We start from the raw sequence: 18909 nt of genomic DNA, 5'->3' as shown, positions 1-18909 counted from the left end.
AACCCGCGGCTGATCACACGGGTTTGTTTTCCATGGAGGATGAGGTGAGGAATGCCGATGTATAAGGAGCGGACCAGGGATGAAGGCACCCGTAGGCAAGGAAAGGATTACCCTTGTCCGGATCTTTCCTCAGGAGGCCAGACGAAAACCCCTCAAAGCAACTGTCCCTCACCTCAAGCCCGACTGGGGCGCACAACGGCCGCAGCCGAGTCCCGAGCGAGGCTCCGGGCAGCCCTCACGGCGGGCAGCCCTCACGGCGGGGTCCGCACGGGGCGGGGGCAGTGGGCAGGCGCCTCCCCGAGCGGCGCCCCCGCTCCTGACGGCGCTTCCGGCCGGGGGAGCCGGGATGTGCGTCCGGGTTGGGTCGGCCCCCGTGAGCGGTTTCCTCTCCCTTCCCTCCGTCTCCTTTTCCCTGCGCCCCTGCACCAGTCGTGCCCTCGGAGGGAGCACCGCCCGCTCCGTGAGGGGTTGGTGAGAGGGGCCACGGGCGGGCGGGGATCGGAGCCCGGGGCGCCTCGGGCCATGGGCAGGAGCGGGGCCGGGGCCGGGATGGCCGAGCCTGCACCCTCGGCGTGGCCCCTTGGGCAGGGCCGGGAGGTACCGGTGGGATGGATCCCTGAGCGGATACCCGTGGGTGGCTGCCTCCGTTCTCGCCCAAAATGGCCATCCGACTTCCCGGGGCTAACGGGGCTTGCCGAGCTCCGGGTAGCCGGGCGTGTTCCTGCTAATGCAGGCAGGAAACATCATCTGTCTGAGCGAGCCGAGCCAAGGGATCGGGTAGCCGCGCCCTGCCAGCACGGGTGTGAGTGTGGTGATGGGCAGAGCCTTTAAAACGGGAGTATTTTCCCCTCGTTCGAAAGCAGCGTGATCTGATTCTTGGGAGGCAATTTGCAGCTGTAAAATGTTACTGTGATCATATCCCGGCACGGCAAAACGTGGGGGAAACTTAGCTTTTATCAGGTGGGCAGTGGTAAAGTTGTAGCAAGTCCGAGGGCGGTCGAGAGAGACCTCAGAGCCTTGGAACAACTGGTTAAGGGAGCGGGAACAGAAGCAGTGTTCTCTTCTGGCCTTCCACTCAGAGGGAATGAAATAGGAAGAAAGAGCCTGGTGTTACAGGCAGAAATTTGATTTTTTGGTGGTGGGTCAGTCTACACAACAACCATACTGCTGCCAATAGATGGGGTATATCTGTTTCGAAGGAGGAAACTTTACAAGAGTTAATAGGACTCACTGAAGTAATTTTAGACTAGATGTGAAAGGGAAAAGGGATAAAACCAGGCTTCCTAGAGATAGGTTTGGGAGAGGCATGCATTGGAGGGATGGAGGTCCAGAGAGTGGTGGTGAGTAGATTTAAATCTATCTGGCGGCTGGTTGCTTGTGGTGTTCCCTAGGGCTTGGTGTTTGTGCCAGTCCTGTTTAATAACTTTACCAATGATCTTGATGAAGCGATTGTGTTCACCTTCAGTCAGCTTGCAGGTGACACCAGGCTCGGTGGGAGTGTTGGTCTGCTGAAGGGCAGGAAGGCTCTGCAGAGGCATCTGGACAGGTTGGATTGATGGTCCAAGGCCAGTTGTGAGATGAAACGAGGCCAAGTGCCAGCTCCTACACTTGGGTCACAGCAATCCCATGCAAAGCTACTGGGGATAGAGTGGCTGGAATGGGGCTCAGTGGGAAAGGACCTGGGGGTGCTGGTCAGCAGCAGCTGAGCATAAGTCATTGTGTGCCCAGGTGGCCAATAAGGCCAGTGGCATCCTGGCCTGTATCAGCAATAGTGTGGCCAGCAGGAGCAGGGCAGGGATTGTCCCCCTGTACTCAGCACTGATGAAGCCGCACCTCAAAATCCTGTGTGCAGTTCTGGGCCCCTCAGTGCAAGAAAGAAATTGAGGGGCTGGAGTGAGTCCAGGAAAGGGCAGTGAGGGGAAGGGTCTAGAACACAAGTCTAATGAGAAATGGCTGAGGGAGCTGGGGTCATTTAGCCTGGAGAAAAGGAAGTTCAGGGGAAATGTTATTGCTTTCTGCAGCTGCCTGAAAGGAGATTGTAGCAAGGTGGGGTTGGTTTGGTCTCATCTGCAAGTAACAAGCGATAGGACAAGAGGAAATGGCCTCAAGTTGTGCCAGAGGAGTTTTAGGATGGATATTAGAAAAAATTCTTCACTGAAAGGATTATCAAGCATTGCAAAAGGCTGCCTGGGGCAGTGAGGCAACATCACCATCCCTGGAGGTACTTGTGGCACTTAGGGACATGGTTTAGCACTTGGCAGTGTTGGGTTAATGATTGGACTTGCTGATCTTTGAGGTCTTTTCCAACATTAACGATTCTGTGATTTTGTAGTTCAGTGCCTCCATTTCTTCCTCATTAAGAAAAAAACCAAAACATCAGTGAAATATCTTTGCATTAAGCCAAACAAATTATTCTCTACTTCTAATTTTTATTAATTTTCAATTAGTACGTGTCAAAGCAAAGCTAGTTAAATAACTTGCCTGAGGTCACTTAAGCAATCTGTGTCAAAGACAGACAGAAATTGTACTATCTATATGCACCCTAATCTGTGTGATCATCTTGCCTCTTGCTTTCTATTCACAGCATTTTTATGAACATAATAGCTATTTACTTTGTTGACAGAATCAGTAGTTTCCTGAATAAACCAGAGTCACCTGAGACGCAAAGATGTTGGAAGAAGATATGGAGGTGGCCATCAAGGTGGTAGTAGTAGGAAATGGAGCTGTTGGGAAGTCCAGTATGATTCAGCGATATTGCAAGGGGATTTTTACAAAAGACTACAAGAAAACTATTGGTGTAGATTTCCTGGAAAGACAGATCCAGTATGTATTAAACAGATGACATACTACTGATTTTTACCTCTCTCTCTATTTCTTTTTTCTGTTGTAATCCTAAAATTTATGAAGGCTTGGAAAACAAAGCCTGCTGTTTCTGAAGCACACTAAAAGGAGTTGTTTTCTCTCTTGCACTGTGGGCTAAAGTTATATCCTTTATTCTCCATACAAAATTTAAAATTATAAATAAAATCTTGGAATATCTGGCATACCAGGCTCTTTGACAAGTTTGCTTTGTATTCTACCACCAGCTGATTATTTTAAATTTTTTTTATGATTTCTTGTGAAGAAGTAAAACTGCTTATGATAAAAAAATTACACAAATTTATTAGTCAATGTAGAAAAAAATGACTGTGAAAAAATGAGAGTGTCTTTATGCAGTGTAAGCAGGTAATGCCCTATTATGTTTGGTAAAGTGGAAAATTGTATGATCATGAGAAGTAAGAAAATTCTATAAGTTCTGCAAGCTGATGAAAAAGGCAAAAGCACCATTCTTCAGGCATCTAAGTTTTGTTTTGATGTCTATTTTATTTTTCAGTGTAGAGGGAAATGTAGAGGAAGAAGAGGAAAGGAAGAGGAAAATATACAGATTGTCTGTAAAGAACATATAATGTAGTTGAGGGACTATTGCCATAGTATATTATGAAGGTGAATGAATATTAATAATAAGTTACATTATGTTGAAATCCAGTTAAATTTTATTTGGATTACTCCTATAGCGTAGAAACAGTAGTATTTCCATGACATTTGCTTTGATCTGTTCTTGTTACTGTATTGATCACAAAACTGTCTTGTTTATTTCAGAGTTAATGGTGAAGATGTCAGGCTAATGTTATGGGACACTGCAGGTCAAGAGGAATTTGATGCAATAACTAAGGCCTACTATAGAGGTGAAAATACCATGTTTGTTGTTTGGTAGTTGGGGTTTTCTTGGTCTGCATATCTCTAAAATATTTTCATATCTTTGTATTAAGAATTTTAGTTATTTCATGTCTGTGCAAAGCATGCTTAGTTCAGCTTTTTCAGTTCTTAAGTATTTTTAATCTTTGTGCAAGTTCCTTGTCTTAATTATGTCCACTTTATGCAGTAGTGCCCTTTAGAAAACATTGAATGAAATGAGACAAATGTCTGCACAGAAACTGGACAGAGTGTAGACATTCAAACAATCAGATGCAAATGTGTATTTTCCCTCTAAAAGTGTTTCATTACTTCTGTGAGACACACATTTGTAGATATTCCAAAAACTGTGGATGAGGCACATAGTAATTAATCCAAGGGGGGAGAATCCACCAGTCATCCTAGAAAGACAGTTTACAGGGCACAAGAGTTCTTTTGCTAGTACAGTGTGCCTCAAATACATTAAAGAGCAGTAACAAAAGTGTATTTACTTCATCAAATAAACTGTATTATTTGTGTAAAGGCAGCTTATCTATTTAACCAGTTACAAATTGTGTACTTAAGCTTTCTTTGCTTATAATTTAACAATGGTTCTGTAAATATTTCTCTTTTTTTTTTTTTTAATGGGAGAGATACAAATGATTTGGCAAAGATTCCACTGTTCAGTTCTTGCAAATTAATTACCTGAGATGAGGAGAAAATATACTGCTATGGTATAAAATGATCTCATTTGGAGATAAAGTAATGATTATGCCAGGCTGTTTCAGGGTGTTACAGTCTTATGATCATTTTATGTTTCATAATCAATTTGCTATTTGGTGGGGTTTTTTGGTGATGTTTCCTGTTGTTGCCTGTGATCGATGATTACTATTTCCTCAGCAAAAGGTCTTCTTTTGTCATGTGGATAGAAATAATTTACAGCTGACAAGTTGAGCATACAAATTTTGGATGGTAGTAGTTGATTCTCTTGGAATCAACTACTTTCACTGTCCTTTTCACTGTCCTGGCCTTTGCTCCTCTTGTGTGCTTTGCTCTCCCCAGTTGTTTCAAGCCAAAGACTTTTTCTCCTAATTACTGGGACTGATAGGTTAGAATATGGAGCATTGAGAAGAACTCAGGACTACACCTACTGGCCTCACTAACCACAAGCAACCTGCTGGTTTAAAAACAAAATAAAAAATTTGCATGAATATCTTGAAATCATGGTTATGACTCAAGCCCAGCGTAGTGCTGTTAGATCTCTGCTTGGAGTTCTTCGTACAGAAGTTCTTTCAGCACAGTCAGCCTGTTCACATTGTACCAGCATGATGGGTATGCAATAAATAGTTCAAGGTGTCAGATACAGAGACTGCTCTACACTAGACTTTGACTCATGAAAGATGAGGGAAATCAGAAGAGCCTGGAGTGCAATTTTGGTCTAGCCTCAGCAATCACACTATTATAGAAGAAAAAGTCAAGCTTACTTTGGAAATGCCAGGCTTTTATTGTTAAGAAGGGGAGGGCACCTCTAAGTTAGGTCCGATAGATGCTGGCTGTTAAGGTTTGCTTCTCCCATAGTTCACTGTCCCACTATCATTGCACTGGGCTTATGTACTCCCCTGGGACACTGTGTATTGTCAGTTCTTCAGTGCTCACACAGGAATGCTTCAGAACCTGTCTGAGTGTTTCTTGTCCAGGACCAAATTCATTCAGCCTTGCAGAGAAAGAGCATTGGAGCTGACAGTGGATTTGTTGTGTGTGTTCCTACGTGCAGGCAAGTGTGTGCAGCCAGTGCAGTTGCAAGCCCACAGTCACACAGTGCAAGGAGTACAGCAGCCTAAATTCAGAGCTGAAGGAAGCACTGTATATATTTAATAATTCTTTTTTGTATTGTCCCATGCACCTTCTCAGCAGTTTCTATGTGATTGAAGTCAAATGTTTCTCTAAGCAGTATTTGATCATGTACATGTATCGTGCATGTATCTTCTTCCTTCTACTACCACTGGTGTATCTTGAATATCCTTGCTAGGTTTTTGATGGAAGACAGACATCTTGCTCATTAGTGTGTTACTCAGTTGCTGATTAGTCAAATTGTCAGGATCCTCATTTTGTTGCAAAATAGTTCATTCTTCATAATCAAGCCTTCATAGGATTGCTTTCGTTTGCATTTGTTAATTTGTCTGTAGCAAATATGATAATGGAAGGCCCTAGTACAGTTATTTTAGATACTGTTAAGGAGACATTAAATCCTGCTGAGTCTGTCAAAGACAGGCAGGATCCACAGAAGTTAAAACATCAGCAGTAAACAAGAATTTCTGGATGATGATACTGGATTTTGATCTCAGTGTGAGATTGAACAAGTCACCATCAGTTTTATAGGGAATATGTGCTTTCTGTTGTAGCTTGGATAGCTGAGGCAAAGTACTGAGTGAAATGAGTAGGGTCAGGTATAAAGCCTGTGAGAGTCCTCTCATGGCAAGGAATTTCCTTACACTTTCTATTACAAAGGCTTTGTACCTTTATGAAAGGAAAAAAATGTGTAGTCTATGCAGATAGGATAGTCTGCTGAAACCAATTCAGCTGACAAGCTCATGCTTTACTTGAATTAAGTAGCACTAGTCTCTAAATTCTTTTCTGAATTGCTCTAGGTATAAATATTATGTCAGTGATTCTGCAGGCAGTTGAAGCATTTTAAAATATAGAGGAATTATCAATGCAGTAATTGCACGCAATGTCATTTTCTTCAGTACTTTAAAGTAGCTTTTTGGAACAGCTTCTTGCAAAGGAACTTTAATTTAAAATATTCATTGAGAACATCCTGAGCTGTTATGTTCCTGTTTGACACTATCCTGTGCCTTTGCTGCTGGTGCCTGTTGTTGTACATAATCTGTTGTATGCCAGAGGTGGTGTATGACTCCATTAGCACTGGATGACTGAGATAGTAATGTTACTGACTCTTCAGTACTGTCAGTGCCTGCATAAAAAAGGTGTTTATGTGGTTAAATTCTAGGATTTGTCTTTTTTTTTCCTCCTTAGAACTCTTAGATGGATGTTATAATTTCTTAAATTGTTTATGTTTTCAGTAAAACTACTGAGTATTTAGCAGATTTTTTGAAGATGAAAAGAATTTGCATATTAAAATCTCTGCCCTGCAGGTGTCTTCTGTTGCACTCTGTTGCCATACTAACTTCTGCACCATACTGAAGCATGCTTCAGAAAGATCACAGTTGATACTGTTTTGCATTGAACCTGAGAAGAAAAACTACTTTTATCTTCTCTTCTTAAATAAGCATCTTACAGATGCTTATTTGGATTAGTTAAGTCTGATATTTATGATCCAGTGATTGAAAACTTTTGCACATGTTTTGAAATACACAATAACACAAGTGTATAGACTTTATCTTTGTTGATGACACTTTGTTTTACTGTTGTTTGTTGTAATAATCTTGAAGGTCCTCAAAAATATTTGTTTGATTCTTTATTAAAGCCTGTCATGTAAGTTCCTTTTGAAATGAATATGGGCAAGCTGAGGTATATTTACTGTCCTTGGCCACTGCATTCTACCTGTACTATATGTAAACTGAATAAAGTCTGATGTAGTATGCTACCTTCTCTTTACCTACCACATGCCAGGGCTTTTTCCTCTAAATTTACTGTTACTTGTGGTAGCATTCAGAAGGAATGGGTGGAAGGAGAAAGATGAAGTGAAGCTGTCTTAGCTTGGAAACTTGACAAAGGATTTCTTGGTCTTGAAACTGAGCAAAGTGATGTTTACAGATGGTGGGAGTATTTTAATAAATGCTCTCATCTCCATTATGCTACTATGTGAGATAATAGGCAAATGCAAACTAACCTGCTTTGAAAAGAATAATGTATTTTACACCTTTGTCACAGGAATTGCATCAGAATAATTGCATACGTTAGAGTACAGTGTGGACAGCAGGGAAAACAAACAGTCTTACAACACAAATAATAGGGGACATTATGGAAGGCTGCATTGCTGCTTTTTTACTGGTAGTGCTTCAGTTGAAGTTCTTAGGACAGTTCTTATTGTTTTGTATAAAACCATACCAGAAGAGTCTTAATATGCATGTGGAAGAATGTTAAAGAGCATAGAAAATCTTTCTGGAAATAGACTCTGAAGCTGGCTTTTGAAAAGCTAAATAAAAGCAAACCTAGTAAGATAACTTGTGTGCTTTGTGCCGGAGAAATAGAAAGATAAACAGAGTACAGGAATCAGGGATACTTTGTGAAATTCAGAGATAAAATTCATACTGATAAAAATCTTTCATGCTATATGACATTAATGGGAGATGTTCACCGCAAGATTATGCTAGAGTCTCAAAAACACTGGCTATCTATTCCTTTCATACTCTGTTACTAAATAACTAGCACATTGAAGGCATATGAATAATGAAGTGTGCAAAGAAAAGCAGTTTCTGAGGAATAACAAAGGGCTACTGGACAGTTAAAAGACCAAACACTAATAGTTCAGCTGTGGAGGTACCTTCTCAGTATCCATGAAGTTTAACTGTTGTTTATTTACAAAATCCTAACAAAGATTTTTGTATAATTTATCATAGTGCTCTGATAGAATTATTAGACTATCTGGTAGTATTAATTAGAAGCACACTTCTTTTGCCCAAAAAGCTTCTAACAATTTATTTGAAATAATCACAACTTCATCTGAAAACTTTTAAAAGTTTTCTGCTTTTCAGAATCCAGATTACCGTACCACAAAGAATAATGTGAAATGTGCTTTACAGATGCTGCATACAGGAAAAAATCTGCCTCCTGGCCTCCATTAATCTGTTTGTAAAACAATAATAAATGAACTTCCCCTTCCCTTTTTCCAGCCTTTCCAGACCTCCTTCTGTTCCTTTCCCCTGCATACATTCAATATGCTGCAATTAGCTTTAAAGGTAACAGACCCATAGTCATCAAAAGATGGCTGTAATGATCAAAATAATATGGCAATGAATTTTCATTTAGGGAATCTATGACCAGTGGTTTGACACAAGCTGGTAGTAAAAGTGCATGTTTGTGGGAAAAACTTTAAAAATCCCTCATATTTTAAATACATTACAATTTTTTCTATTGTTTATTGGCTAATTTGTGTGTATTTGTATTTGTAATTTATTTGTATATTTCTAGGAGCCCAGGCTTGTGTTCTTGTGTTTTCTACAACTGACAGAGAGTCCTTCAAAGCAATCCCTACCTGGAAGCAAAAAGTTGTGACTGAAGTTGGAGACATTCCCACAGTTCTTGTGCAGAATAAGATTGATCTTCTTGATGACTCTTGCATAAAGAAGTAGGAGTTCTATTGTGCTACTTTTAAAGATCAATAGGTGCCTCCTGTATTCACAAGTTTTAAAAAAAGAAGTCTGTGAGAGTTTCTGGTGAAGCATTGGAGAATCTGGGTTGTCCCACCTGTGTCCTGCATCTAGACATGCCCTAGAAGCACACGGGGTGGGTGTTACTGCATGAGTGTAGATAGTCACACTTGGGCAGATGTGCTGCAAAGCTAGGAGCTTTGTGTTTATTTCATGCTGCATCCTGAAGCCAAAAGTAATAGAGGAAAGACATGAAAAGTTTGGTTCGGGCACAATATGATCCCCACCCTTTTTTTCCCCCTAAAAATCTAAAACTATAGATTTTCCTCCTGTTAAAAACTGTGCTGTGCACCACTGAAGGCACATTGTCTGTTTGGCTAGTGAATGCTTGCTAATATTCTTTGCTTTCTTTAATTTGGTTTTTATTATTCATTTTTATCAAAACATTGTGACTCTATAGAAATATGTATGTGGTAATATTCTCAAACTGCATGGTGCTGAATCTTCCTTGCTGTATTTTTCTTTACAGATTTTATTGTCAATTCATTCTGCCCTTGTGTGTGTGACCAATTTCATTCTTGTCCTAAAATCAGCTTAACAAATGTGTTTATTTATCACAGCATTTCATGTAGAAAATACTGCATGATCAAGTTGATCATTCTCCACTTCTTCAATTTCTATCATCTTTCTGAGAGATTTAAAGTATTTCTTCTTTTTTTGTTGTTTCCTGCACTGGCTTTCTTTGTTGTCTGTTTGCTATCATTGATGGCATAAATCAGCTTCTACTTCTTCTGCAAAGAATTCTGAGGATTTTTCAAAGGAAAAGCAAAATTGCATTTGAACTCCTCCTTTATTCATGGTATGTCACTTAGGTTTGGTTCTCAGAATACTCTGCCTCAGTAACATAATCTTTCTGATGATTTGATTTTCCTTAGGGAAGTATTCATAAGTTTCTTAAACTTTAACATAAGTTCTTTTTCACTTCACAGAAAAAAGTAATTCTTGATTTCATCTGTGCACTCATCTGATGGCATAGCATACTGCTTCATTAAGATATGCTTAAGGATTAATTTTTGTTGTTGTTTAGAGTTTGCAGTGATAGTACTGTTAATTACAGCCTCCTTCCTTTTGGTTTCACCAACATGCTTCTTTGAACCCTTGGGAAGTTTTATGTAATGAAGTTGATAAATACTGGAAAGAATTCCTTTGAGTCATAAAGACACTGCATGTAAAATACCTTCTTTTTATAGTGGAGATACTGTAAAGAAATTAAGGATTAGGTACTTTTTGACTGTCTTGAATTTCTCAACCCACTTTGCCATGTTTAACTTAAAACAAAGCATTTTGTTTATAAGAATAAATGCTGACAAATGAACCAAATAAGGGCTTACAAAGCCGTCTTGTGTTGTGCAGTGAGGAGGCGGAAGCGCTGGCAAAGAAGCTGAAGGTGCGGTTCTACCGAGCGTCGGTGAAGGAAGACCTGAACGTGAGCGAAGGTAGGCGGTGCCGGGGGGTGTGGGTGAAGGCAGACCTGAACGTGAGCGAAGGTAGGCGGTGCCGGGGGGTGTGGATGAAGGCAGACCTGAACGTGAGCGAAGGTAGGCGGTGCCGGGGGGTGTGGGTGAAGGCAGACCTGAACGTGAGCGAAGGTAGGCGGTGCCGGGGGGTGTGGATGAAGGCAGACCTGAACGTGAGCGACGGTAGGCGTGCCGGGGGGTGTGGGTGAAGGCAGACCTGAACGTGAGCGAAGGTAGGCGGTGCCGGGGGGTGTGGGTGAAGGCAGACCTGAACGTGAGCGAAGGTAGGCGGTGCCGGGGGTGTGGGTGAAGGCAGACCTGAACGTGAGCGAAGGTAGGCGGTGCCGGGGGTGTGGATGAAGGCAGACCTGAACGTGAGCGAAGGTAGGCGGTGCCGGGGGGTGTGGGTGAAGGCAGACCTGAACGTGAGCGAAGGTAGGCGGTGCCGGGGGGGCGTGTCCCGTCCTGCCGCTTCTCCACGGCCCGAGCATCCCCCCGGCTGCATGGAGCCAGCTGGCACTTACACATCTTTGCATGATGGTGGCAGCCCTCTTTATATTCCATAGCAGCACGCCTTGAACACAGCTAAAATTACCTGTGTTCATGGGTTAGGGCCATTTCTTTGTGCACGTGTTTCTCTTCCGCAAACACAGCTGCGAGGTTCACAAGTGCCAGTGTGTTACGGCTCCTCAGTCCTAATGACTGTCAGTAAGCACGAGCTTTCAAAACAAATACACATAGTAGAAGCTCAATTATTGCAACATAAAAACTGTTGAAGAGATTATTTTGTAATTGTTAATAGTTAATAAGTAATTGATAGAAACAATTATTTTATATTTTAATCCTGTTTAGATAAAGTACATTAAAAGATTGCATCTCTTGCAGTGTTTTGTTTACTGGTGCTATTTGATTAGTTCCTAAGTACCACTTTTAACGTACTTAATTTCATAAGAGTAGTGTTAAAATTTTGAGTCTGTGTCTTTTGTAGACTGTGTTTGAATAATCATGTACTAGACTGCCTAATGATATATTCTTGTTTAATTAGCCAAGATTATTAGTAAACTCCCTGTTTCTTCTGTATTAACATCATTCATCATGGGAAAAATCTGCAAGAGAAAATGTAAAAGTCTTTTGTATCATCTTTAAATGAGTTTCATTACAAATGTAAATAATTATAACACATATAGGTTCTGAAAATTCTCCTTAAGTTGTATGTTTTTTCAGATACCTAGGTCAACTTTATATACGCCAATAGAAATGAGAGTAGCTTTAATTAATTAGAAAAACTTTGTTGCCAAGTTTTCTTAATAGACTTATTTTACGTGACTACTGTTTTTCTAATGCTTCTTGCAAAATATATATATATGAAATCCTACATGAATTGTATATTGAATACATGTACTGTATATTGTATACAATTGTATTCAATTGTATATTGAATACATGACTGTAGCAAGTTCCAAGTTGCATTAATTGAAACATTTGGCAATATGTGTGTGCCATCTTTTTTTTCATATAAGAGCATTGAGATATTTCTGTGCAGGACTTCAGTACCTCAATCTGTAAGAGCTGGGCTGACACTGGAGTGACCTGGATTCTGCCCAGGCACACAGGCTTGCCCAGAATCATTCAGCAGCTTGTGCTAAACCTGGGATGTGAAATGCGCTTTTGTCACCATACAGAATTTTGATTTAACGGCATGATGATTATTATTATTTTTAAGCATTCTGTAATATACCTTTTTTCTTTTTTAACCTTCCAGTTTTTAAGTATTTGGCTGATAAATATCTTCAAAAGCTCAAGCAACAAACAGCAGAAGATTCAGAAGTAGTACATACAAGCAGTAACAAGATTGGTATGTATACTATAATAAAAAAATCCCTAGAAACAGTATTTTGTGCCATCAAAGCTTATGGTCTCATCTGTTTCCTTATGGAATTAATACAAAGTGAATCAGAGTCTAACTATTACCTCCCTGTCTTAGGATATCATCTCTTTCTGTAAAATAACTTTGTGACTCTTTAAAATTACAAGATGGCCAAACTGATGCACTAAAGTTTCTAGCTAATGCTTGGCAAGTGCCCTTTTACTAAATTCATTTAAACAAGATTGTGCAAGGATTTGAGAAGGATGCTTGTTGGGTTTTTTAATGTAATCAGCATTACATAGCATTGCTCATCTCGGTGTGGACTTAAAAGACTCATGGGGAAAGAATCTGGCATGTAATCAGAAGGTGTTTGTAAGTTGCCTTCTGTAAGAAAACACTAAAACACAGAACTTCTGTAGTTCTTCTTTAAAGCTTTTCTGAGTCAGGTAATTTATTTTCCTTAAAGCACTCCCTTTTTATTCCAGCCTTTTACTTACCTTTATATCAACAAAATTTCTGAATTTTAAATCGCCATCTCTGTCTTCTATTATGTTACTCAGCTAACCACAACTTTGTGCAGTTAGTAACATACACATACACAGATGAGTACATATGCTGCCCTTCAATTACACAGGTGCTTACCAGCTTTAAATACTGCCTGGCTAGTAATTGCAACTGCCTCTACTTCCAGTTTAGCTGCAGAATTTACTCAAAATAGATTTAAAAGCTAGTGCATACATTTGAGGTGCTCTGCTATGCCTTAGCAGGTACTGCGTCTAAAGTGTTCATGTATTATGCTGCAAGCAGTAAACAAATGCAAATACTTCTCTTGTCTGAATTCTGTAGGTGTTTTTAATACAGCTGGTGGAAGTCACCCCAACCAGAATTCTAGCACTCTTAATGGTGGAGATGTCATCAACCTTAAACCCAACAAACAGAGGACCAAGAAAAACAGAAGTCCTTTTAGCAACTGCAGTATACCTTAGATCACTTTTGGAGGAAATTAAGCAGCTCAGAGAATTGGATGAAGTTGTGCAATTGACTACAGAATAAAGCCAGCTGTAGAGGTATTTTTACCGGTGCTTTAGCAAATCTTGTGCCTCCTAGACAGAGGGTGGATTTTGATGAACTTGCTTGCGCCGTGGGTTTGTTGTGTGGCGTGAGACACCTGGTGGTGACACACAGAACCGTGGCTGCCTCGTGCACTTTGTAAAGATTAGGTGAGTTTTTCCTTTCTCAAGGAATTACTTACAGAGCTATGAACTAGGTATTGCTGAATTGCAAAGCACATTTAATTTAAGGATAATACTTACACGTATAGGTACGGACTGTAACTCTATGGCCCAAGGTAATGTAGCAACCTTGAAACTAAATTTCAAAGAAAATATTAGAATTGGTTAGTCAGGACACTTAACAAGATAAATGAAGAGCAAAAAAACACTACTTCATTTTATGCCTGACCATATTAATATTCTGCCAGGATTCTGGCAGTTCTGTGGGTGCAAGATCCTTGCATTATATATATGTGTGCTAAGGTATATATGTAAACATTTGGGATGAATATCTAGGCTTGGTTCCAATGTGTACGTTACTTGGAGATCAGCTAATGATCATCAAATTGCATCTTCTAATTGTCCTTTAAAAATGTTGCATTTCAAATGAGGCTTTCCAAGCTGCCACTGTGTATGTTTAACTTGCTATACTTTGGGCCTAAAAGCTTAGATTTAAAAATGTGTGGTGCCAAAAATGCTCCTTTTTACCTAATGCTATGCTACAGATGTTTTGTAAGTTTGTTTTTCTCGGTCTTAACAGGTTGAACAAATAACACTAATAGCTATTCAGAAGGAACATATAATCATATTCTTGTTCAAATTTGATTGTTGTATCCTGTGTCATCTTATGAAAAAGAAATTTTCAAAGTGGTGTTCCAAAGTATTTATCTTATTTGAAATTTTTTCATAGATACCATAAACTAAGTTACAGGGATCCAAAAAATTGCAGCTGATTATATTAGGGAGACATTCTTGAATGTTGTCTTAGATTTAAAGTTAAGGAAATCTAATTCTGCAACATGAGAGACATGGCAAAAAATTTTCAAAGTGCTTCAGTAATTTTACAGAACTGATGTAGATGTTTAGGAGCCCAAATCTAACTTCAAGGTTATTTGGGCTAAGGCTCCTAAATCACTAAGGTGCTTTTAAAGATGCTAAGCAAGATACCTTTTATTTAGCAAAAATGAACACTTTATAATCCTCTTCAAGAGTATGCATGCCTTTTAAAAACTATCCATTTTGTTTACATGTTTTTGTATGGTATGATATAATTTTAACTTTCTAAGATTTCTACAAGTCTGCCAGTGACAAATGCAAAATCTGCTGCTTAAAAAAATCAGAGTTTTACTAATTTTGTAAATGGTGTATGAGAATGAAAATTGGTTGAGTGATCCTGTATATTTTTGAAGGAAGGACTTTTCACTATGTGAATTCATGTAGGAAGCTTGACTGACTTCGTTTCTAAGTCAATGAGTATGAAAACTGAAATGTATTCTTATTCCCACTGTCTGCAGGGAGAGAAGTGAGTGGCAAGTTATGCACAAACACTAAAGATCTCTGAACTCTGTATTTTATGTTTGCTGTATTAGGCTTTCTACCGAGTACCACAGTTTCTTTGAGAAGCTGTTAGAGATCTCCTTTTGCTGGCAAGAAGGAGGGCACTCCATCCCTTTTGCTATTGCAACAAAATTGTGTTTTCTTCACTGTAATGTTTCGTTTCCTGTGTTTTCTCTTGGATAAAGGCCTCTATTTTTTAACAAGTGCATTTAATCACTGTATGTATAAATGGAGTCAAGTCCTATCTGTCTTAGCAGTTTAAGAAGTAAGGTACTTGGGATAAGATGATTGAACATCATAGGGCCACCTCACAGCTTAGGGGAGAGTGTATGCATGAAGAATTTTGACAACTGTTTTTAATATGGAAACTTTTACATTTCACTGTCTGTCTACAAGTTTCATGGGGTTTTATTCATTTTTCATGAAAAACAAACGAAACCACAAAGTGTTTGAAACATCTTTTTTTGCCTTCTTTGACTTTCTACAGCATACTGACAAGTAAGTCTTTATTATGTATAATGACAATTTGTACTATTTTATGTTATACTGTAACACACTGTACAATTACTTTAGGTTGTTTGTATTTACAGTATGTCACTATAAACTACTGCTTTTAACAACTCAGCCGTTGTTTCATAGGTGGAGACTTGACAGACTTGATAAATTTAAGGTATGTTGAAATGTAGTGCATATTCTTTAATGTAGGAATAGTTACTTGCAGCATTGGGTAACAGTGAGTTTTCATTTTACTCCCACCCTAAATCTGAAGTGGATCTTTCTTTGTTGAGACCTTGCAGTGCTTGTTCTCTAACATGACTGTGATGGAAACTGCTCAAATTAACATCTTTCTGGGAAGTGCCCTGCATGTACGCTGCTTCAAAATTTTGATTCTTTATTCTACTGGGGTTAGTGTGTAGGTGTAAACCAGATGACTTGCATATTGCAGGAACCCCTTAGGTATTCACATCATTCTTCAGTGGCACTAACTTTTGCCTTTTGGAAGAGACATCCCTAAATGTTTTAGTACTTGTGTTGTCCCTCATGGATAATTTTTGTTATAAACATTACTTCATTCTCCACTCAAAGCGTACTCATTAACATATCATATGTTTTAGTTAGCAAAACCTACAGGTGCAGGGCTGGTAATAAAAATGCTCTTCTCTTTGCATCCCTGGGACTGCATGGTGGGTGAGGAGGTGCCTCTGTTACATCCATGATACCCTGGATTAAGAGCAAGAGATTCTCATGCCACAAGACACAAATTTCATTGCACTCCTGTAGATTCTTTTTATATCTCTTCAATAGCTCATTGGCTGTATTATCTGGATCTTGCCACAATTCTTTGCCCTTGGCTGATAAAGCTACCACTAGCAGGAAACTTCAATGATTGTTAATGCCTTAGTGAAATAGGGATTCACTAAAGATTATGACACTACAGCTTTGTCACTTCTGTGTTGTATCCATTCAGTGAATGGGTGTTCTCCCAGTACATGGGGCATCATTAGATGCAAAGCAGTAATGCTAGGGATGTATTTCCAACTGGAAATAGCAAATCTCAAAGTTGTATGACTGATCACACTAATTTTTGTGCTTGTGGTTAATTTTGTGTGTGTGGTTAATTTAAAAAAGACTTTAAATATTCCACTTAAGACAATTTTGAAGCTTCCTTATTTTCAGTGTTTCTTAAGGCAACACTTTTGTAGTCAAAATGCCTGAATTACCACACTGTCAGTCTGATTTCCTGATTAATTTTTATGCTTCAGTAAAATATAACTTTTTACTTTCTTCATTATTGGGCTGAAGCACATCCAACATGAACTTTTCCTTCGCAGCATTTCTATAGAGGTGGAATAATCTAAAGAGCATTGAGCAGCTGAACACGCAGCACTCTGGGGGGTTGTGTGGGGTTCATGCACAAGACTCAGCAAGCCCTTGAAGCCGTTTGTGCACCCTTCAGGCTGAGAGCTGCAGGTGTTAACAGGGCAAATGATCTGCCCTTCTCTGGGAGTTCATCATTCAGCAAGCCAACACACATGCTGCTCCATTCCAGGGACACTACCTGAGCCCCTGCTGCTTTTCTAAGTGTAGTCATAGACCTTCAGTTGAAGTTCCAGTACCTGAACACTAACTGTACCAAAATTAGAGTGCAAGGATGGTCCAGCAGGCTTGAATTCATCAAAATGACCTTGCCATCTTTTTGAAGGAAGCAAAAGCTGTGCAGATCTTCTTTCTAATGCACAAATAGTATTGAGAGAAGAAAATAATTCTCTGTTAAATATGGCATCCAAGCAGATAATCAAAATTATTACAGCAATGCTTAGATTTAAGATGAAAGGTGCCTATAATGGAATAAGAGAAACCTTCTAATGTTCTATGGCAAAGTGTTCTATAGGAGTCATCTCAAAGCCAGGTGAGTCCTAGTACTGAACTGGGCTTATTCTCAAGTTTCTAGTGGAAGGGTAATACTGATAAGTAGTTTGTCAGTTCTTCCAAACTCACTTAAGTTGATAAGAAAAATTAAAAATTACTGTGGACCAGAAGAAACACCACTCTCATTGTGAGGATTAAGATGCATTGTTACTAATGGCTTAAATGTAACTGGCTAAAAGAGGAAATGTACATAACTGGTTTTATCACCATCATGATCTCAAGTAAATGTAACAGATTTGTAGAAAAAAAAGTCAACATATCATAAATCCTCAATCAGAAGAATCCGTGTTTAAAACTGAGTATCTTGTGTATGCTGTTCTGTAAAATCCCTACAAATTAGTGTTCTCTTGTAAGTGACACTAGTTGCATTATGCGACTTAAAACGTTTGTTTGCTTATTGTTGTGTCTGATATAAGTCACTACTTTTGTGGTTATGTTAAATTGTCAGTACATTAAATTTCAAAAATTGCTGTAACTACAAGCTGTGCAACCTCAATCTGATTGAGAAACGTGTGCTTGATTCTTGGGAGTGTGTTGCCAACAGCTGGATCAAAGGCAGCACATGAGAGCACTGGCAGGAACAAGTGTGGATGCCCCAGACAAATAGAAATGGTGTTTCTTAGCTCTTGCCTCTGATTTCTTTACCATATGGTTGAAATACAAAATAGGGATTCTCTTCTGCTCTTTCTGGTCATTTTGCTTTTTATGATTGGTCTGGCCAATACAGTGACAAGGTTTAAGTTCAAGATTGTAGACATTGGAAGTGGCATTAAAGCATTATTAATACATCAAAGATGCCTGGTACATTTTCTGACAATAAACAGGTAAATAATCACTAGTGATTGTTGGTTGGGGGTTTTGCATTGTTTTGGTATTTCTTTTTTTAGTAAAACACAAATCAGCATTTGTGTCTGCCTCTACCCAGATATCTGAAGAATATCAGAAGTAACATACTCCTACTTCTCTTGCATGCAGTTTTGAACACAGAAAATCAATGTGTTTGCTTAACACCCTGACAAGGATTAACAGGCAGTGTTTTAGGCTCATTACAGAGGGATTGGACTAGATTACCTTCATCAGTCCCTTCTAACCCACCTTTTCTGCAATTCTGTGATTCCAACAAAGTGCTATAAAAAATAAAAATTCTTCTAGGTATCAGTACAATGAAGAGGATCTAAGAATGAAAACAAAAAGATTTTTGCCTGAATAACCTTATAATGACCTTAAAAACCCAAATATTGGAGGAATATTCTAAGCAACAAGAAGCTGTCTTCAACTTAAGTGTTGCACAGCACAAGTTCTGAAAACAACCCAGGTCATGTGTTACTGTAAAGGATTTTAATACTGTTGGAACGGCTTGAAGATTTTTTTCAAGTGGAATTACAGAATTAATGTCACCAACTCTTAGAAGCTTCGCACAATCTCAAAGCTGAAACTTGGAC

At 39.3% G+C, this 18909-nt stretch overlaps 1 protein-coding gene across 2 annotated transcripts; it reads left to right on the top strand.

The window, feature by feature from the left end:
• Window positions 1-363: 363 nt before the first annotated feature.
• On the top strand, window positions 364-18260 carry RAB23 (RAB23, member RAS oncogene family). 2 transcript variants are annotated; one of them, XM_036379640.2, is made up of 7 exons: window positions 364-467; window positions 2624-2823; window positions 3640-3725; window positions 8866-9022; window positions 10458-10540; window positions 12324-12416; window positions 13275-18260. In XM_036379640.2, exons 2-7 carry the CDS (start codon window positions 2669-2671, stop codon window positions 13412-13414), a joined length of 714 nt encoding a protein of 237 aa, XP_036235533.1. In that variant the 5' UTR covers window positions 364-467; window positions 2624-2668; the 3' UTR covers window positions 13415-18260. The 2 variants fall into 2 exon arrangements, with proteins under 2 accessions (XP_036235533.1, XP_036235534.1); XM_036379641.2 differs by having other exon boundaries at window positions 376-471.
• Window positions 18261-18909: the final 649 nt, after the last annotated feature.

Source organism: Molothrus ater, chromosome 3 (assembly GCF_012460135.2).
Source record: "Molothrus ater isolate BHLD 08-10-18 breed brown headed cowbird chromosome 3, BPBGC_Mater_1.1, whole genome shotgun sequence".
Taxonomy (NCBI): Eukaryota; Metazoa; Chordata; class Aves; order Passeriformes; family Icteridae; genus Molothrus; species Molothrus ater.
This window is presented reverse-complemented; position numbering and strand designations above follow the sequence as displayed.

Coding starts and splice junctions, on each gene's coding strand:
- RAB23 (XM_036379640.2), top strand. CDS start 2,669: ATGTTGGAAGAAGATATGGAGGTGGCCATCAAGGTGGTAGTAGTAGGA. Junction 3,726..8,865: donor AACTAAGGCCTACTATAGAG/GTGAAAATACCA, acceptor GTATATTTCTAG/GAGCCCAGGCTTGTGTTCTT. Junction 12,417..13,274: donor TACAAGCAGTAACAAGATTG/GTATGTATACTA, acceptor TGAATTCTGTAG/GTGTTTTTAATACAGCTGGT.